At 37.3% G+C, this 22845-nt stretch overlaps 1 protein-coding gene across 4 annotated transcripts in view; it reads right to left on the bottom strand.

The window, feature by feature from the left end:
* rxfp2a (relaxin family peptide receptor 2a) overlaps nucleotides 1-22845 on the bottom strand; it is a 47785-nt gene that overhangs the window by 22783 nt on the left and 2157 nt on the right. For 2 of the 4 annotated variants that reach the window (XM_051938074.1, XM_051938073.1), the window contains exons 2-8: nucleotides 17608-17751; nucleotides 13410-13493; nucleotides 11271-11376; nucleotides 7378-7449; nucleotides 4198-4269; nucleotides 1969-2040; nucleotides 147-218 (exon numbers count right to left, since the gene is read on the bottom strand). In XM_051938074.1, the coding sequence (XP_051794034.1) occupies nucleotides 147-218; nucleotides 1969-2040; nucleotides 4198-4269; nucleotides 7378-7449; nucleotides 11271-11376; nucleotides 13410-13493; nucleotides 17608-17751 (622 nt within the window). Of the gene's footprint in view, nucleotides 1-146; nucleotides 219-1968; nucleotides 2041-4197; nucleotides 4270-7377; nucleotides 7450-11270; nucleotides 11377-13405; nucleotides 13494-17607; nucleotides 17752-22845 lie in introns of those variants that run through there. The other 2 variants (XM_051938075.1, XM_051938076.1) reach the window with 2 other exon arrangements.

Here is a 22845-nt window from a genome sequence, read left to right as displayed (position 1 = left end):
GGATGGATGGATGGATGGATGGATGGATGGATGGATGGATGGATGGATGGATGGATGGATGGATGGATGGATGGATGGATAAGAGTAACTGTGCACATTTCTAAGAGAACTCTGTAGAATCAAAGAAAAGAAACACTGCAACTCACAGGAATATGAGAGACTGGAGCCCAATGAAGGTGTCCTGGGACAAGGTCCTCAGTGGGTTATGATCCAACATCCTGGTACAAAAAATAAAAGTATTAATGCTAAAACATGAGAAAATGAATACCAGTCTCTAGCCCTTAGTTGATCTGAGTATTATAAATCTGTGCTTTTCAGTCAGAGTCAGACATGCATACATTTTAGTAATGTGACCTCAAAAAAATCAGTCACATCTGATTTCTGATAATTAGCAGATATAAGTTTGTTAATGTTATCTGTATTGTTTTGTAGCTGGCTGAAATATTTGGGTTTTACCAGAGAGGTCAAGTGAGCCAACTGTGTTGGATGAGTTCCTATTAACTGATGAAAAAAAAAAAGACCTACAGCTGCTCCAGACCTGCAACCTTCATCTCTCAGTCTCTTCCACTTGGCTAAAGTGAAGGTTGGGGTAAAAACTCAATCCAGTTGCACATAGTTGAATACTTGGGAAGGGTCCCAGTAACCAATTTTATCCAGTTTTCAACACTGTTATTAATCCACTTTATTTTGAGAACATTTGTTTTCAGGATGGGCCCAAAACCACAAATCTTAAAGGAAATTCCAGACAGTTAAGTGGCATTGAAACCCAGAAAAAACAGATCCAGGCTCATCCCATCTTGGACACATAACAACTATAAAACCAATGTGTGTGTCATTGGATGTGGTGTTAGATATTTCAATAGTCAGACAGTCATTTTATAAATATTATTACAGCATGTTGTATTATATGCTGAAGGGGTCGGAATGCTGGAATATTCCTCCTCTGTCAAGCTTTTGGAGGCTGGAATTATTTTGTCAGCCAGTATTTTGGTATATATATATTCACAATGTGCATCACTACTGGGACAACAAATTGATCTTAGCCTCATCTGACCAAAGAATGTGCCTCCAGTATTCATCTTCTTTTCAACTTCTTTTTCTTCAGCAAAGTTTAAACTTACAGTTTTGTGTCCAAGAGCAGGCAAGGATTTTTTGTCTTGAACAACATCCACAGAGACTGAGATTCTGCAGCGTCCTTCACATTGCCTGAGCTGACACTGTTGGGGTTCTATTAATAAGCCCTGTGGAAAGTCTGAAGTAGTGGCCCATCTGTTTTTCAGAGGTAGATTTTGCAACATTGTGTGAGCTATCAGACAGAATAGCAGCAGCATGTTTAGTTCTGTCGTATTTCACAGATAAGAACCAAAATAGTGGGACATTTTAAAACTCTTCTGATTCTGATTAATTTCCTGAAAGAGGTTTTTAAGAATACGTCAGACACCTCCCAAGAAAATATAACAGGAGCAGCAACAGCACTTGAAATAATTAGTACTTAGGAAGAATATGAGCCATTTAGATCTTGTTCTCATGCTGAAGAAAACACCATTTGATTAAATTTTGATGGTCTTGTGATTGGGGAATTTACTTAGCATCTTTGTGCACTGTAAAAAAAAACCAACTATGTGAAGAAACAAAAACTGAAAAATGTGCAAACTTAGATGAAGTGGAAAAACAATAAATTTACTGACACGCAGACGGACACAACACATGGGTCCAAACTTAGAAAATTCTAGTGTTCACAGATCATTTTCTAACCACGTTGATGCAGTTAAGGCAACTGGAATTCACAGATGTACTCAACATAGTTTCATAAGAGAAAATATTCCACTTGTCAACTTATGCCATTTTGAATCCTTTGACATTTAATTTACATTGCATATCAGATGTTGTCACCCCTGTCATCTGCTGTATAGTGTACATGTGTGTGTCCTGCAGGTCCACATCTGTATGTGCGTGGGTTTTACTCACAGCCATTCTAATTGGTTGAGGTCCCTGAACACACCAGGATTAAGGGAGGATATAAAGTTATCACTGAGAAACCTGAGAAAAGAGCAATAGAAAAGAGGGAATATCAAATGTACACACGTGGACAAAATTGTTGGTACCCCTCAGTTAAAGAAGGAAAAACCCACAATTCTCACTGAAATCACTTGAAACTCACAAAAGTAACAATAAATAAAAATTTATTGAAAATTAAATAATCAAAATCAGCCATCACTTTTGAATTGTTGATTAACATAATTATTTAAAAAAACAAACTAATGAAATAGGGCTGGACAAAAATGATGGTACCCATAACTTAATATTTTGTTGCACAACCTTTTGAGGCAATCACTGCAATTAAACGATTTCTGTATTTGTCAATGAGCGTTCTGCAGCTGTCAACAGGTATTTTGGCCCACTCCTCATGAGCAAACAGCTCCAGTTGTCTCAGGTTTGATGGGTGTCTTCTCCAAATGGCATGTTTCAGCTCCTTCCACATATGTTCAATGGGATTCAGATCTGGGCTCATAGAAGGCCACTTTAGAATAGTCCAACGCTTTTCTCTCAGTCATTCTTGGGTGTTTTTGGCTGTGTGTTTTGGATCGTTGTCCTGTTGGAAGACCCATGACCTGCGACTGAGACCAAGCTTTCTGACACGAGGCAGCACATTTCTCTCCAGAATGCCTTGATAGTCTTCAGATTTCATCGTACCTTGCACACTTTCAAGACACCCTGTGCCAGATGCAGCAAAGCAGCCCCAAAACATTACTGAGCCTCCTCCATGTTTCACCGTAGGGACAGTGTTCTTTTCTTCGTATGCTTGGTTTTTGAGTCTATGAACATAGAGTTGATGTGCCTTACCAAAAAGCTCCAGTTTGGTCTCATCTGTCCAAAGGACATTCTCCCAGAGGCTTTGTGGCTTGTCAACATGCATTTTTGCAAATTCCAGTCTGGCTTTTTTATGAGTTTTTTTCAGCAGTGGTGTCCTCCTTGGTCGTCTCCCATGAAGTCCACTTTGGCTCAAACAACGACGAATGGTGCGATCTGACACTGATGTACCTTGGCCTTGGAGTTCACCTTTAATTTCTTTGGAGGTTGCTCTGGGCTCTTTGGATACAATTCCAACGATCCGTCTCTTCAATTTGTCATCAATTTTCCTCTTGCGGCCACGTCCAGGGAGGTTGGCTACTGTCCCGTGGGTCTTGAACTTCTGAATAATATGAGCCACTGTTGTCACAGGAACTTCAAGCTGTTTAGAGATGGTCTTATAGCCTTTACCTTTAAGATGTTTGTCTATAATTTTTTTTCGGATGTCCTGGGACAATTCTCTCCTTCGCTTTCTGTTGTCCATGTTCAGTGTGGTACACACCTTTTCACCAAACAGCAGGGTGACTACTTGTCTCCCTTTAAATAGGCAGACTGACTGATTATGAGTTTGGAAACACCTGTGATGTCAATTAAATGACACACCTGAGTTAATCATGTCACTCTGGTCAAATAGTTTTCAATCTTTTATAGAGGTACCATCATTTTTGTCCAGGCCTGTTTCATTAGTTTGTTTTTTTTAATAATTATGTTAATCAACAATTCAAAAGTAATGACTGTTTTTGATTATTTCATTTTCAATAAATTTTTATTTATTGTTACTTTTGTGAGTTTCAAGTGATTTCAGTGAGAATTGTGGGTTTTTCCTTCTTTAACTGAGGGGTACCAACAATTTTGTCCACGTGTGTATACCTATAATCTTTGCATTTTAAAAATCACATGTAAACACAGTAGATAATTAGCTGATAGTTGCAAATGTGCACAAAACACGACATCTAAAAATGCCATCTTGGATGCGGTGAATTTCAGGTGTTTTTTTCACAGTTTGTTAACATGCCTGTTTGTGGACTAGCATCTGTACACACAATGCATTGCTTTTAGTTACTCTGATTTACAACATCTGGCTTCCTCTGATCGTGTCACAAATTGCTTTTCTCTGTATTAAAAAACCCTGCTCAGTAGAAGTTGGCCATTTCCAGATTCAAACACTCCTTAAATTCCGTCCCTAAGCTTACAACTAAAACACATAAATCTTATCAGTTAATTGCTTCCTGCCCAGAGTTGAGAGATAAGGTCATCAATGAAGAAAAAAAAAGCGAACTAAAGGAAAATCCACATCGTTGTTTTTGTGAAGTTTAATGTCACTAATGAAGCTAACAGGATACTTACAACCTCTTTAAATTGTGCAGACCAACAAAGGCATGCTTGGATATGACCTGGAGGCTGTTGTTTTGCAGAAACCTGAGAAGAGAAGAAAAAAAGAGATTGTTCTTTCATCTAAAACTTTCCCACTTAAGTCACCGAGCTCGTTCGTGCAAATAGACCTCATTCACATGCACGTACACGTGTTTTTGGCTTGAACAGAATTTGAAAAGTGCTTAATAATAGCCCATTGTTAGAGTTGTACTATCATAATTTCCTCCACTTTTTGCACTTCTGAAGGAATGACAGAAAAATCACGCTCTGTGTAATACAATTTTCTTATTCAACAACAGGCATCTGGAGAGGACACTGAGATACTCAAAGTTAATTTATGACACTTAAAAGCACTCCAATAACAAACTCATAATTACTAACCTTTGATCCATGATTAAGGGTTTAGACATGTGCAGCTTTCCATGAACTTTTATCGTTCAGAAACTATTATTGTAGATTCTTCAGACAGAAAATGTCCTTCTTGTTTACATCATTGCACACTTTGTGACTAAGCAAAAAAACAAAATGCTCTGACAGACACACACAGCAGTTATGTATATGCAAAACAGTGCAGCAAGGAGTACACAGACCTATATATAACACACAACTACAGCTCCTAAAGTGCAGGCACAACAGATGAGAGCCTGAACTTCAGGACAAGACTCAACAGTCCAGCTGCATTTAAAGGATGAGTCATTTATGATGAACTGGATCAAATATTTCTAAACACAAGGGGAGTCTACAAGACCATATATCAGGTACTTATAATGCAGTCTATAGAGCCTCAGCTGACAAAGCTTCGCTATCATGAACACTTCAAGGCATGTGAGTCTTAAGTTGTTAATGGGCCATTAGTCAAAGGATTTCAGGTTGACAATATACATGTGAAATTCCCCGTCAGTCAGTTATAACTAGAGAAGCCTCTTGGATGCATTTGAAACATCTTCGAGAATCAAAAAGAGAAGTCTAGTTGCCTAATACTGTCGATTTTAGAATTACTATGACCTGGATGACCAAGAATCTACCCAGACGTGAATAAAAACCAAAAACTGATGTTCTAGACTTCACTGTACTGTTGAAACTAAAAGGCAGCTCCAAATCAAAGCCTTACAACCAAACTAAAGACAAACAACATAATTTCTAGTCTTGTGAACCAGTAATTTTCAGGGGTTTAATTTAAGAGTCTTGATGGATAAATAGTCTAAATTATTATATTATTTAAGTAATTATTCATACTCAGTAAATCTTCATTATGTTTCCATATGTGTTGTGTCATCAGACAACTGATGACACTGGTTAGTTTAACATAGATTGAGTAGTTAAATACTGATAAATGTTATCTGGGGTCAGTTTATGGCAGCAAGAAGTTGTTTTAATTCACTTCGCTTGTGTGAAAATGCTGGCACACTGCTAATCTTTACTCTGCCAAGATAACACAGGCTTGTGCCATCACATTTTATGAAAAAATTCAGTGCCAGTTCCTGAGTGTGCTAAAAATGTACTAAGTGTTTGCAATTACAAAAACACCTAAGTCCGTCATTTTGTTTCTTTATTATTGGTGACAAGTGTGATTTTCTTTGGCTCTACAAGCACCAACACTTTCTTTTGCAGTTTTGCTAACGTAATATTATCTGAAATTCAAATCGGTGTTGGCGAGTTGTGTCTCTTCGTGTTTTGCAGATGCAGTTTTGTGACGTTTCTGTGGCTCCAGGCAGCAAAAAGATCAATAACTGTCCTTATGCTTGTGTAATCACCATTTAAGTCATTGCATTATGGATAACCAAGTTTGAATGTGACTTTGTGTCTGGTCAGTCTGCAGAGAAATGATGTTATACAAGAAAAAAGCACATAGGTTTTCTGTGTCAAAATGAAAACCTGTCTTGCACAATGCATTACTGTCAGCTTGTCAGTTCTGCTCTAGTTTAATGGAAACAACTGTGTGTTTGGGATTGAGGAACATCGAGGAAAATGTCTTGAAATAGCCGAATAACAAATTAAATCATTCAGAAAGACTGAGTGTCAGGGTGTTCTCTCTGCCGCACAGCACTGATTTATGTGTCACTTCAGATCTTATCCTTATGACTTAAGATTTCATCATTTGATTTAATTTTTATAGTCTTGTGACTGCATAGATTTTTTAGCGTCTGTTCATGCACCTGATGAAGGTGCTGCGACTTGAAGCACTGTAAATAAACCTACATCAGCAAGTGCGACTATACAAGTCATTTTATTCACTGTAAGTAATGAAATGAGAGAAACAGACAAACTAAAGGGGAAATGTACTGAATAAAAACAAGACATTGATTCTATTCAACAGAGTAGTTATGGAATACATTAGATTTTAATATATCATTATATACTGACTGTACATTACATTATAAAACCAAGTATTCTATGTTATTAGGCTTCTGTTCTGGAGCTTTGGATTCAAAACTTTCATTTTAACTATTTACTACCAGATTGTGTCAAATTCTCATATTTGGCCAATGGAGTAAATACACATTATTTTTGACTTTTTCATTTTATGTTGTATTACAGAATATATAAATCTCTTGAATTATTTTGTAATAGTTCTACTTCCTGCACATTCATTCCTGTTTTCTTAACGTTTATCTGACCATGAGGGCATTTTGTCCATCCTCTTTTGATGCATAGGGAATACAATGTGGGAATTGTCTCTATTTAAAATTTTAATGCATCAACATTCAACTGTGCACAAGAAAAAGTTACAATCAGGACCTTAAAGACAAAAATGTTCCTATTAAAACCCATTTAAACTACTATTTTGATCCCCCTACTATTGGATCATAAAACAGTGCATTCTACATTATTGGTCTTCTGATGCTTTAGCTTCAAAATGATTGTTTTTAATGTTTTCCAATAGATTGTCTAATTTTCTCATATTTGGCCTAAGGATTAAATATATCCTTTTCTTTCACTTACTGCTGTATCTTGGAGTCCTGAAGGAGAGAGGAAACTCTTTCTGCATTTTGAAAGTAGTTCTAGTTATTGCGCTACCCTTCATTCATGTTTTCATAACTCCTCATTTATATTTCATATCTGAGAAAATAGCAGCTGTTATGCACGCTGAATGTGGCAGCACAAGAACAATGACTAAACCAAACCAAAGTGCAAGTTGAGGAACATACTCACAGTCTCTCCAGGGCAGAGTATTCTGAGAAAACAAAATCCGACAACACTCGGATCTTGTTGCTTTTCAGCGTCCTGCAACACAACCGATGAAATGACACAGTTAGGAAAATACAAAAGATACATAAGGAGACAGTCTGAGTGCAGATACACAGGCACATGGAGAGAGGGGATGGAAGGTCTCAAGCATTAGGTGCAATAAACAATCACCTAGAAACAGCGATTTTATTTGCAATTTTAAGAATCATCTGGTAGAGTGGGCAAAGTGCTTGAGAACATGAATACGTCTGAAAAATGTCACTACAAGAACAGAAACTTAATACTATCAGTGCAAAAACATGCACGCATTCACAGCTCACAGCAGACTTCTCTAAACAACGCTTTGGCAAAAAAGCCCAAGAAAGAACATTAAAATTCAAATTAATCACGTTGGTTTGAATGTTTAATAAGACCGCATCTATTTGTGTGTGTTAAAATCACAGCGGGTTGCACCATTAGCAGCACAAAGAAAAAGTATGAGCTGTGATTCACTTATTAAACCGTAATATATCACATGCCTGCAATGCATTACACACGCACACACACACACACACACACACACACTGTAATGGAACTGAAGAAAATCTAAAATGTCTTCGTCGAGCTAAAGAGGGTAGCAAATCTTTCTGGAGTGAGTCTTTTTTTCATTCCCAAACTGGCACTTTGGGATGAACATCATACAAATGGTGTGGAAGTAGGACAAGATGTCAAGAAAACTTGCAGACTACAGAAACAACCTCTATTTCAACCTCTAATGCAGATAACACAGACTCTTCCCTAACATCTTATACTTTGGTTTGAGCTGAAACTACTATCACTATGACTAAAGCTCCTGGGAGAATCCAAAACAGAGAGGTGTCTGCTTATGTTTTCATTTATGCAGACAGACTGCATCTCAGATTGAGTTCAGGCAAATGACAGAGACTCACAAACAAATACTTTAGAATAACAAAGAGGAATTCTCTGAACTCTCTGTGTTTTTCTGGTTATTGACAGGATTGTAGTGAAAGTAAATGATCTGAGCATTTTAAAACAGATGCTTCTGTGTTATTTTCTGTGTTACAGGAAGCTAAGTTAAGTCTAAGTAGCTTCTGTACTGCAACAGAAGTCAAAATTTCCTCACTTTAAGTGCTTAGAAAGTGTGAAATCACACCTTTCTGGCTTTTAATCTAAAATGATCTACTCCAGCAGCTCAAGCTTAGATAATCCTGATAGCATTTCTTTCCACAGACACAAGACTTCTAAAGGGATATTGATGTGTTAAAGCCGCGATTGAAGAAAAAACACTGTGAAGAAGAAAAAGCAAAGAATGGAAGGACAGTCAATAGCAATTATAGACAAACTCAGTACGAAAGGAGAAACCATTACGCTGTCCTTCACAAAGACAGTTTAAAATAAATTGCTCATCGACTAAGAAAAAAAGTGCAAAACAGAAACGAGGCTGAGTGAGACTGAACATCAAATAAATGCAGGTTAAGGCACTGATAAATCAAGAACCAGAGGGTTCAGCCTGCGTCAAACACAGGTTTCACTGAGTCGATGCAATCACAGTAGAGCTCCAATTATCTTGGAAAATTGCGAAAACTGGTTCTCATGAGATATTAAACTGCTTTTCAATCCAAGCCAAGCGAGAAATGTCATCAGCAAAACCATGAAACTGACTCAATGGCTGCAAGAAGACAGAACAGAAGCCTGAACACTGATTTCTGTCTGATGCAAAAGCAAAGAAAGTCGCAGGAAATTTTAAATGAGGAGAGAGTGACATGAAAGGGCATTCAAGTGAATTGATGATGAAACATAAACCAGAGGGACTGTCAGAATAAGAACATCGATAATCAATAAAGTTTATGGCCTTTCAGAACTGCCTCTGAGGAATAATGTGTAAAACTAAATGCTTTATATTCTGATCTCACAATAAAACAATAAATCGCACTGTGCGATCATGATTAAGTCACTTTACTGTGGTCAAATCTACACAAACAAAGCCTGGAGAGTTTGTTGGAGCGGAAAAACAACATAAGGCTGTTGAGTGAAAATAAAACTAAAGAAAAATTTGGAACATTTTAAACAAAGACGTGCAGTTAAAAGTCATTTTATAGGCGAATGCTCCACCACAACAGGCTAGCATCAACAAATGAAGAATTATTACTGTGGTATAACTGAGTTTCAGCCAATTTTGAGACATTACTGGACTTTTAATGAACAAAATCATTCAAAAGAAGCAGTTTATTTAAGAGATCTGACATTTAGAAGCTCAGTAGGAAAATTTTGTATTTCTAAGCAACAAAGCAGTGAATAGTGTGCGGCTTTTAACTGAGAAATGAAATTTCTTAAAAAGAAGCAGATAATTCAATTAAGCAATTAGATCTCAAACTTCTGAGACTTTTCAGATAGAGAGAAGAAGAGACAAGTGTTTGTTGGAATCTGTCATGACAAAACTCTATAAAGCAATATATTTCTTATGTTGTTATAATTCCTCATTTTATGACTGATGGCATTTAGAAGTTAATTTTTTTTAAAAATAAATAAATAAGAAGCACAATCAGGTTCCATTATACAGCTGATAGAATACAGAATCAGCTGATCACACAACCATGAAACAGATTCATGCTGGAATACTGAAACCAGGTCATAAATAGCTGGCTGTCAAATAAATGACCACATAAACTAAGTTTAAAGAAAATGCTTGGGGAAATACACCTACTCACTGTTTTGGTGTGAGTATTGCAGAGTCATATTTGCTTATTTAAAATCAGGCCAGATGGAGCTGCTGGCATGTTTAGTATATAAAGACATAAGAAAAATGCATTTGAGAAATTCATTCTAATGTCAGGAAAGATAAGTCTGAGTAAAGATTGACCAACATGAGCATTACAGTGAGCAGCTAGGGACACAAATGTTAAATTTTACTTCAGAAAATATGTCATTATGTGATTTTGAGAGTAAGAAAATTGGTTAAATATAATATAGATATGTTTGAGATTACAGAAAAGCATACAGGTTCAATATGACTGTGGTGTTTTCAACAGAAACAGTTTCAGATTATGCAACAAACACTAAAAGACACAGTGATATTAAAATGTTTTTTATGTGTGTCGAGTGATAAAAATCTGGAGCGTCTAATATGAAGACTGGAAACAGGGGAAAAGCTAAAATGATGCTTTCTAAAGGTCAGTAATCCATCATTCAGCACCTGCAACTCAATGAGTCTATTTTGGTGTCATAATAAGCATCAGGAAACAAGCGGATAAGGCATTTCCAAAAAAGATTTGACGATTCCAATGAAGACAAAACCACCAGACAAATAACTAAAACCATCCTTCTCTGACTTAGCTGTCTTGACTGTTTGGCGGATTTCCGTCTCTGGAGACTCTCATGTTGTTGTGAAGTGCTCAGAAGGAGGGATGTTTCCATGGAGACAGAAACAAGCGTGACCTCTACCCTCTGGCTTTGCTCTGAGGTGTTTTTCCCCACACAGGGACCAAGTCAGCACCAGGGTTTGTTACGCTTCCGCTTTCCTAATCGTTTACAGTCGCTCATTTTTTGGAAGTGCAGCTCACGGCTAGCATCACCCTAATTCTCAAAGACGTGCAGCTAAATCTTGTTCCCACCCCACTGTTCTGTGAGGCGCTCTGTGGGATGGATCTAAATTTATTTCTTGATGAATTGTGAAGATTTCTCAATTTCAACTTTCACTCTAAAATGTAATGACTTAAGTTCTGAGGGACTTGCTTTTATTCCTCTAAATCGAGTCAAATCCCCATCACGTGACTGTGTAAACACATTTATTTCCCAACAACATGAGCAGTACAAGCACACGTTCATATACAGTGTATTTACAGTCAGAGGACACTTACAGAAAGGTGATGTTTGGAGAAAGCGGAGGAACATCCTGCAGGCCGACCTCCACGCACTCCACATCTGTCCGTATGCAGTCACAACTCTCTGGATACTCCTGCAAGACTACATACGTACACATACACACGCTTCAGTTTTGCAATCATTTTTCCAGCAGTGACACATAAAATTAAGATTTTCTAACCACAATTGTTTTCATTACAGATTATTTGTTGAATAAATATTGGCAATCACCATTTGCCAGGGCACAACATAATTCCGTTCATTAAGATTCTCTCACATAAGCTGGAACCAGCAAATATTTTTTGCTTATTAAATAACAATCAATCAAAATTTGGGGCAAATATCCTATTTGCCCAATCAGCACTGACCTACTGTGTTGTGTGGCTGAAAATGAGTTTTGAGAGAGCAACAACACATGGCATGGTTACATAAAAGGGGTTTTATTTAACAGAATTCCATGCATTTTCCGGGTATTTATATTGTAGGTATATAGCACTTTTCTGAATAAAGTTACAAAGGGCCTGACAGAAAATCAAAGAATCAAAAATATTAGATAATATCGATAAAAATTCTAATAAAAGCAGAGAGTGAGCATTAAATCAGACATAAGTGAAAAAAGAAAACCTTGTTTATAATCTGAGACCTAAATAGAACCAGTCGATTGATCTGAGAGTGTCCTGAGACATAAAGGGTTAGAAGGCCCCTAGTGTAGTTTGGAGCAATGCCATTAAATGCTTTAAATGTGATTAATGGAATTTTAAAGGCAGACTTTTATTGGCAGCCAGTAAAAATTTGAGGTGATTCAGTAATGTGGTCATATTTCTTAATTCCAGCTAAAATCTCAGCAGCGTTCTAAACCATTTACATTCAGAGAAGGGAGCTCTGACTGATGCCAGTACAAAGTGCTTGGCTGTAATTGAAGTGGGAAAAAATGTGTGTATATTCTTATGTAAATCAATTTCAGATAGTAATGATCTCATTTAGGTGATTTGTCTTAGTTGAATAAAAGTCTTTACTGGACTATAAAGACACAAATTTGCATCAAAAATAACTCATTTTACAGTGGCTCAATATTTTTTGTTTACATGTTAGCATGTTAGTAAAGGTGTTTGCACTAATAACTAAAACATCAGATTTATCGTAGCTGCATTGTAAAAAGTTTTGGGACAGCGTTTATGTCGTTAAGTCAGGTGAAAAGACTGTCCCGGCTCTGGGGGTTGTTGGGTTGAAGGTGGTTGTACAACAGGCATAACTGTGGTGGGAGATACTAGGTTTCTCTATTATCGGGCTGAGAGGAACCATTTATCTTGGAAAAAAGTAGTGGGCCAAGAATAGAGCCTTGAGGAACACCACAATTAAAGAAACCGTCACTTAACAAAAATGGCTTTTAAAAAAACGAAGGGCTTAATTTATTCTGAATTATAATTTTGACACTGGATTTTCCCTTAGGGGGTTTGCCGAAGAAGTCCTTACAAGAGTAAAGCCCTGCTGAATAAAGTGCATTAGTTATTGTGAGTGATCCACAATAAATAAAGGGTTTTCCTTACCTACTTACTTTGGTAAATCTGTGCACTATAGACAATGATCTGTGCAATATTAATAGTTCTATTGGTGTTTTTATTCATGAAAGATTCTGTCCAATACCACTGGCATGTGCAATACTGTTATTTCTATAATTAGCACTTTTGCAATTCATATTTTGGTTTAGTTTTATTTTAGTACTACATATTCTAAATGTTTGGACCATCTTTGCTGCTGTAACACTACACATTTCCCTACTGTGGGAATAATAAAGTCTTATATTTTCTTACTCAGCATCAATATTAAATTCCATGTAATTCTGTAAATTCTGTGTAGTCTAATATCCAGCTTTTGGTATCCTGGTATCAATATTGCTGCAGATTAACTTTATGATCAATCAAAAATGTCATAAATCCACAGTGTGGAAATCTGTTTTCACCACAGATGATCACCATAATCATCGAAATACTAGACACACTATGCACCTCTCTCTGGTCTAACTGGGACTTATTTACACACCAGCCAAACATTTACAATACATTTTGTAAAAGTCCTCATCTGACAAATGTTTAAATAAACACACATACACTAATGATGTATAGACACGCACTTACAACACTCATTCAGGGAGGACTGGTTCACAGGAATGGCATTCAGTATTGTTAGACCAATTAAGTCTGCCCATCCGATGTTGTCCCCTGCAAAGCCACACAAGTAACAATAGTTACTGTATCTGTAATCACTCTGCAGACAGACTAAATCATGTGAAAACCTCCCCTGATCCTACTAGATCTACTGCAGTAGGATCAAGCAGGATCTGTTTGATCCTACTGCAGTGGTTTTACCAACTTGCAGAAGTGTAGTGTGGTAAACTATCATCACCAACACAGTGACATTCTATTTTGCAGATAATTTTAAGACCGGTAGCTCAATCCTTGCATCTTGGATGGTTTCCTTGGGACTCTTTGAGGTCTTTTAATTTGAGGTTTTAAAGTCCCTCTCTGGATGCTGACGTAACCCCAAGAACTCATCTCTATTTGTTTTATTTTTCTAGAAAATAATCCCATCATGCCTTAAAAGGACTTTAATGTAACTCGACATCATTGTCTTCTCTAGAATCTGTGGATCTACATAGTCCTTGCCTCTTTCTCTATTCACTTCTCACTGTAGCTCAAGCACACCAGCTCACCTATGACTCTACTCAAACACTGTAAAACTACCCTGCACCACATACTGGCAATTTGTAATATTTTAGTAATTCAGACATAGATGTTCAAGTAGGAAACAGACTCACAAAGACATTTTTGTAAGGCAGTTTTAAGGTAGAAATCCTTAGCCTTGGTGGTAAGAGAGATTATTTTTGTCATGATTTGTCTTCAGACATATAAAAAAACACTACAGAAATATGTGCAAGGCAAAAAACAAACAAACTTAAATATAGTACATATACATATAAAACAGATATGACTTCACATACAATTTGTGTTGACAATTCAAGCTCTGCAGGGACACCGTTTCAAAGATGGCGGAACATAACAATCTGTCCTGAAAACACAAAGCTGTCTGGTATTTTTACTGCACCGCTTCATCAACACAAATAGACTCCATTGGATGCAAGCTGTGATATAATCGCACAGTTCAGTGACTGGCCCTCCCACCTCTTCACTTTATCACTCCGCCATTCAGCTTTTGTGCCCGCAACCTAGCAACCCATTATTGTCATTGAACTAGACTCCACATTCATGTTTTCCACTAAGATAAGAGTTTATATTAACTGTTTGAATGAGCGCCTCATCGGCCATTGATGCTTTTTAATGAAAGACCGATTTAGCATCAGTAGCATGAAGCTGAGCCACTTTGAGCTGTCAAACTCTCTGTAACACAAACCTCAGCTACCATTTCAAACATCCCTAAGGCTTCACTGGAGGCTGTAAATCAACACGGATCAGAAACAGCTTTGAAGAGTCAGTCAATGACGGACAGAAGTGGCACAAGGATATTTTCTGCTCTTATGGAGCTTAGCAACTTTATGAGGCAATTTCATTCTGCAATTTCTAGAAAGCCATAGTTGTCTTAAGTTATAGCTGCAGAAATCCAGCCAGGAAAAGAACAACTGTCAGTTATGAAACGGCCATTTATGAATAAGCACTGTGAAGTATGCGTAAAGGTAGGAAATCATTCCTATTGTTGTCATATTCATCATAATAAATTACATTTCAGAGGTCATTACCTACAATAGTGGGTCGTAGGCTTTGGGATGAAAATCTACCACTCATTGACGCTGCCTAAATTTTATTCCCACCCTCACACAAGAAAAAAGAAGATACTCTCCTGCTTCAATCAGGTCTTATCTATTCTTAAGCTAATCCACACTGTTTGACTTGCAGTGAGTCTGAATGCCTCATTCCACTCCACAGGGCATCCAGCATTCCTGTCCCTCATTCCACTTTCTGACAGCTTATCATGCCTTGACAAAGCGACGCACCAAAACATGCCCATCAAATTAAAGAGATTCTTCCATTTAGTTAGCTAGAGGTGCCAATTTGCTATCCACATTTAGTGTCGCTGCTTCACGACTTCTGTCACCTGGATTGACCGGAATAGAAGTGAATCTGTTCCCACAAATGTGCGGGAGACGAATAGCACAGCTGAAATGCTTTCTGTGTGACACATGGCGGATGCTTTCTCTGTGCCTGCTGAGAGTGAACACCACAGAGCCTGCTGTCATTCTAAACAATAAATACTTGTTAAGATCTTGTCTGGTAGATGTCTGCTGAAGGTTAGATTAAAGAAACAGTTAAATGAAACACAAAGACCAAGCAACAAAGATGTCATTGTCAAGTCTTAATCTTAACATTTAAGTTAAATCGAGGGCAGGGTTTACATATATACAGTCAGGTCCAGAAATATTTGTACATTGACACAATTTTCAGCATTTCGGCTCTGCACACCACCACAATAGATCTGAAATGAGACAATCAAGATGTGCTTTAAGTGCAGACGTTCACCTTCAATTTACAAGCATTTACAAGCAAATCCAGTGAACGGTGAAGGAATTACAGCACATTTTATATGTGCCTTCCACCTTTTTAAGGGACCAAAAGTACACGGACAATTGACTGCTCAGCTGTTCCACGGCCAGATGTGTGTTAATCTCTTATTATTTAATTTACAAGGATCACAGAGAAGATGCAGTAATTCCCACACCATTCACCTGATTTGGATGTAAATACTCTCAAATTAAATCTGAACATCTGCACTTAAAGCACATCTTGGTATACTGAGACAAAATGGTACATCAAGGCATTTAATGTAGTGCCCACTTGAAGCAGAAGTGTACGGGCTCTCCAGTTAGGATGTCTGACGTAACTGATGAAGTGTAATCTAAGTCTCAAATCCTGGGCCGGAGTCTAAAAGGCGACCGTGTTTAAATGTTTAAAATCTTTCAAAAAAAAATGAAAAATCACCAAGTAAGTCAGCATTCGGAGGCAGCAGGATTTACTGGCGACAAAAATCCAGGAGTAGTCCTTAGCAGTAATTAACACCCCAATATCATTTTCCAGATGATAGCAGTGACAGTTTTGACACCATTATACTTTTCTAAATAGATGGGTCAGATCATGACGTCAGGTTATCGTATTTCCCCTACATCACTCCCTACAGAACACATGAGCATTAGGTTATCATTAGGTCATGTTTTACAGAGAACATTCCCAGACATATTCAGGCTTTTGCTTCAGTCTCCTGTACACTTATCAGGTAATCATTTTGTGCCACATTTCATTCACATTATGTATTGTTATGTTTCTAATATATTTTAAAAGTTATAATACCTTAAGTTTACACCATTATGTTTTGAGTACTCCACACATCATTTACTAAAAAGCGTGTATCTTCACACCAAATTTGCAGGTTATACTTCATGACCTTTCAGCTGTGCATGTATGTATGACCTTTACAGACACACACCACACCATCAAAGCATCAGTCATTACTAGAATATTCATCATTATGTATTTTATACATGTTTTAACTCTGGTTGTCAGTCTAATAGCATTTGTCAGAATTATATCATCTTTTACTTGTAGCACATCATACCCAAAAATATTACTCTACAAAACCGTGCTTCGATGTTACCAATGAATCCACTGAATAGCAGTTTTATTCCTCTGTGACCAGAGGGAGGCACAGCAACTGTCAAATCTCACCAGCATCACTAAAAGTTGTGTTTTTGTCTGTATTTGATAAATTAAGCCACCGCAGTATGTGCAGAATTTCTTTAGATGTTGTGATGGCATGGCTTTATGTTGGAGGAAAACTGTGTGTGTGACTGCGGCAAGTTTCTGCAGCGGCAGTTACACCTCCAGGCAAATAATCTGCAAAGTTTCTCAACAGGTCATCATTGTGCACACATACTTAATGATAGTCCAACGTTACCCAAAGTCCCATACATCCTGTAGAGTCTTATTCATTCGCAGGAAATTATAGAAGTCGTAATGTTCCGGAGCCACTTGTAGGAAAAAACACCCCATTTAACAGAACAACAAGAGAGCCACAGCATTTCTGTTTTTAGTCTGGTTCTATCTTTCACTGCCTTGGATGCACATAATTAAACTTTCTCATACTGCAGACAGTGAAGAGGATAATTTGTCAAATGAAGATGCAATGACAGCCTCTCCTTGTATGTGTTGCTGTCTTGTCTTTTGTTTTTGTCCAAAGTTTATTTATTTTGCAGCACTAATGTGTCGATTGTATGAGCATTACATGGAAGAGAAATAGAATCTGAAGACAGAAGTACAAACACACACTTACCACAGCGCAGCTCATCAGCTCCATTGGGACATTCTTTGTGTCCGTTACACTGCAGAGCCTGAGGGAGGCACTCGCTCAAGTTCCCGCATGGGAAGTGGCCGAGGGGGCATCGAGCCCCTGCTTCCACCCTGTTGCCCATCAGTGCTGAAGGAGAAACAGTATAATATAAGCTTGCAGTGTCACAAAGCATCATGTTGTTTCCTCATAAACATTGTCACATTACAATCTAATTGCTGGACACGTGTGAAAAGATACAGCTGCAGATGCCATTCAGCATGTCTCCTGACTTAACACGGTGGTATGGTGATGGATGACGCACCAGTTCGCCTTGTGGCCTCTGTTCCCACCATAAATATTTATTGAAATTCCACTAAATGTGGGTACACGATTTTACAAACCACATTGCAAATGGAACGCAGCAAAAACAACAGGGACAACAACTTTTCCTAAACAACAAATATCCACCATCTGGTGCGACATTCATTCTTTTAATTGGAGATAAACACATGACATAAACACACATCAAACTTAGACAGACACAGCAAGATTTTTAGGAACGTCATCCTGCACCAGATAGACAAAAAAACGGTACAAAAGGGAATATATGGTGTGCAGGAGACAAGGAAAAGACTCAAGACATCTGTTCTATTTGTGCACAATTGCCTCCTTGTTCACTACTCAAGAGAAAGTTTTGTTGAAGGATGTTTTCACCTGGAACTTATCTTCAGTTAGTCAGTGGGAATTAAATGTTTGCGGGGTTTTTGGGAACGGGCAGGAAAAATAATTTACAGTTCAATAAATCTTGTACTTGTTATCGGTCGGCACATGCTGTTCATAACAAGGAACTTGAACGAAAAACATCCAGTTAAAGAATAGAATGAATCTACTTAGACGATTTTTTCGAATATTGCTTTCTGCTAATGAGAAAGATTTCAAGAAATTTTTGAGTACTAAGTTAGTTTTTCATTTCTAAATGTTGTTTCGCCACAAAGGTGGTCTTTTAGGTAGTCTTGTATTGTGCATTTATCTAGTCTGTATTTTAATTTTGTTTTTTTTGGTCCGGTTGTATTTTATTGTTGTTTAATGCAATCTCTTGAGTTTGAGAACTTTTTGGTAAATTACTCAATTAAAATTTTTGGGAGTTCCAATGATTCTTTGTGTTTCTTACAGCCTCTTGATCTGGTAAATGGTGCAATTTTGGTGAGGTTTTAAAAAAAACCAAGCTTTTCATACATGTCAGGATTCAGATATTACACCTCAAAGAGCTGTAGGTTAAGGGTTTGATGGACATATCTCATCTGATTGAGCTCCAGTCAGGTGTAAATGTTCCTGCACTATGTCCCATTCTATATAATGAAACAGAATAGCTAGTTTACTGTGCAGTCTTAAAATGCACATCTGTAATAAAAAAAATCAGCAGCTTCAAATTCAAAAGTCAGTGGCATCACTGTTATATGGAGACGCTTTAAATGACAACTAAATTATTGCACATAATGTTCCTCAGGTTATTGCACATTATGACGTGTTTGCACATAAAAGAAGCAGACCTGCAAACTATTTTACTGATGCTGAGGATCAATTGCAAACAGGTGGATGACGTCTGTGCTTGTTATCTCCATATTTATACACAGTGTCTGCTTTAAAGCTCCATAAAGACAAGTGGAGCTGGAATGAGGTCTGTGGGTTCATCATGAGCAAGTCTTTGACATTATTAGACTGATTTTATGTTATTTAACGCAACAGAATGACCAAAACATGCATCACTTACAGTTTTTGCCTCTGATGCATGCAGTGTTATCAGAGTAAAATTACAATGTCCTCATGACATTTAAAAATGCTTCTCTTGTTTGGCAAAGCAAGTCTCTAATGAGTTGTAAAGTGGAAATCACAGACTTTGAAAACCTGTAGGTTCTTCTTTGATCTGAGACTCTTCTTGTTGTCTGTTCTTTTTCTCAGTGACTCTCACTTAGTCATGCGGGTTTTTAAAAAGATCAAACAGCACCTACATTAATACCATTCCTTTGCTAATCCCTGTGCCGACTAGAACACACACACTCCCATTTAGATTGGTTGAAATGTGAGATGGGACAGCAGGACTCCAGCTATAAGACTTAGTTGGCAAAGTTGTGTATGAAACATAGTGAACATAGTACACAGAGGCACCTTATAACACACAGCGTCTCTGGTCAGCGTGAAATGCTTCCTCCATGTCAGACATGAACGTTGACCAACCAAGGAGTCACTTCTTTAGTCAACACTGGTGCCTGAAATGTGATTGTTTATGACCTAATTTCATGAGGTCAAATAACTGTGGAAATAGAACCCAAAGCAATCTGCATTCATCAGTTTGTGACACAGTGAGTGTTTGGACCTCAGGGCATCAGATTTAAAATTTACCACTGACAACCAGGTAGAAGTCCTGACATTCAATTTGAATGATTCCAGATTTAAATGCTCTCAAAACTAAAAGTCAGCAGATGACCGCCATAACCGGTGATTTATTTTGAACCCAGTTTGCCGGAGAGCAGGAAAAGCACACTGACGACGGTGTGAGAGCGTATTAATTATTATGAGTGGTGATAGCGAGAGCCACAGTGGTAATTATACAGAAGAAAAGAGCTTGAATCACAGAAAGGTCATTCATCACAATCCAAACAAACTAAACATTAAAAAAAAAAAATGACTATGACCAAACAAAGTCACCACTGTAAATAAAGCTGTTTCTAAAGATAAAAACTAACTGAACTGTACAAACAGAAAGGATTTACATAATGTAATAACTTGTTCTTTAGGACACAACACACTAGTGGAGGAATGCTTTTTACAACCGGGTTCTTGTTTGACTTGTATCATTCGTGCACAGAAACAGTGGTGGAATGTAACAAAGTACATTTACACCAGTACTGTTTACAAATTTGAGGTACTTCTATGTGATTAATTTCTTTTCAGGTCACTCTTTATTTCTACTCCATGACATCTTAGGGGGGAATATTGCGTATTTTACTTCACTGCATCAGCTTTTGTTACTATATTTACTTTAGAAATTGTGATTTTTAAAACAAACAATAAAGAAAATATATGAAGAACTTGTAAATTATATTTTCTACAAATTAAACTACTACACAGTTCATGTTTTATATTTAAACATTTCTTATTGATTTATATTTATATATTATATATATATATAATATTTATATATATTCTAAAATGTCTGTTTTATTCTGTAGTACACTGTGCGATGAAAATAAATAAATTCTACTGTATTCTATGATCCAGCACTGCAGCTGAAACGATTGGTCGATGAATTAACTGGTCACTTCACAGAAAATTGGTTGATTTTTTTTTTCAAACATTAAATAGCTTTTTGGTTTTAGCTTTTTTCAGTTCAGTTTATATAACACAAAAAAATCAACCATTAAAAACAAAATAATCAGATCAGCATATCTATCTATGAAAATAATCATTAGTCCAACTCAAAGAACTAAAATGTAACTAATGAAAAGTAAAACCAAACTACTCACTCAACTCCTGCTTTTACATTAATATGTGATAATATTCTTATAATATTACACACAGTAGCAAAACAGCCACATGGCACATTTCTCTGCACTGTACTTTTACTACTTTAAGTACATTTTATTTACTATAAGTACACACTTTTACTAAAGTAACACATTCAATGCGAGATTTGTACTTGTAACAGAGTACTTCTACAGTGTGGGATTACTTTTACTGAAGCAAAAGCAAACTTTACTACTGTGTAACAAGCAGATCAAGAAGAGGACTGTCAGGAAGAAAGCATAGATGTAAAGAACGGGTTAGAGTCGAGAACACAGGATCCAAATAAGAGGAATTAACTGTACTTACAATTTGGTGGAGCTCAGCAATATGTGTTTTGGAGAGAAACACTAAGTGTAAATATGCATTTATGAGAGAACTCCACAGTGCACCATGCAGCTTGTTTTACCTGTCAGGTTTTACACACCCGCTCAGACCTCAAACAGCCTTTCTTCTTTGTCTGAGTCTCTCTTCAGGGTGTTGCTTTGCCTCCCTGTAGTTGGTGCAGAACAGGCTGATCTGACAACAATAAGAAAATTCTCCCCGCTGAATTTTAATTGGTGAGTTTGAGAGTGAGCCACATCCATCAGGTCATTCATATTCCATTCTCAGTCTTTCTGTTATGATGTGATATACACGGTTTCACTCAAGCATCACTAATATGACAGTCATTCAGATTGTCTGGCATAGCTTCCACCTACACTGAGACAACAACAGAAAACTATTCGCACTCCAACATGGAGGACGTCCGCAAAACACCTGGATTTTTTACTGATATCCAATATTTTCCAACTCATCTGAGCTGATTGCCAAAACAACATCTGCACAAATTTCCTCCACTTTGTTGCAGAGAACACCAAGTTCCTCCTGCAGTGGAGTTAGCATGTTATTACCTCTGCTCTCACCTGTCCTCCAATTCATACGACCGCATCGGTCGTTTGCACCGTGCACCGGAATACGACCTATGCGGTCGTATGAACGTTTGCGCCCCTACGGGGAAAACGAACGCATTACGGGATTTAATTCGCGAAACGGCTTTTCCGTCGCAAAACGGCTTTTTTCTCACTTTCCCAACACGTTTTTAGGGTTATGGTTAAGGTTAGGGTTAGGGATAGGGACAGGGATAGTGTTAGATAAAAGTTTGTTCATGATGACGTTTCACCTGCGACTCCAGAGTGTCGATATTTACTCAACCGCCAGAGGTCGCATAGTCAAAACGTAACACTGGGTCGTAATACGGGCGTGTACAGACGACCTATGTGGTCGTTTTTGGTTTGAGGACAGGCTCATCTTCATGTAAAATTGATCTCTTCCTGTTAATCTTTCATATAAACACTTTTATTGGCCATTAGCGATGACATGCAGATACCATCCCTACCATCCCTGTGAATTTCTCTTTGGAGATTAATAAAGTATCTATCTATCTATCTATCTATCTATCTATCTATCTATCTATCTATCTATCTATCTATCTATCTATCAAATATTAGCTGGTTATTTACCAAAATCAGGTCACCCACTGAGGAATCAAACTCATAACTGCATTTGTCATTTAAAACCTAAATTAAATTGCAAGTAATAACTTTTTCAAACAATTATATCTGCAGATTTTCTCTCAAGGTTTTGAAAGATGTTGATGAAATGAGTGTAAATCACCCTTTTAACAGCGTTTACAGCTGG

The sequence above is a fragment of the Acanthochromis polyacanthus genome, chromosome 17, assembly GCF_021347895.1.
Source record: "Acanthochromis polyacanthus isolate Apoly-LR-REF ecotype Palm Island chromosome 17, KAUST_Apoly_ChrSc, whole genome shotgun sequence".
Lineage (NCBI taxonomy): Eukaryota > Metazoa > Chordata > Actinopteri > Pomacentridae > Acanthochromis > Acanthochromis polyacanthus.
Note: the sequence above shows the minus strand (reverse complement) of the source record. Positions and strands in the feature narration are given on the sequence as shown.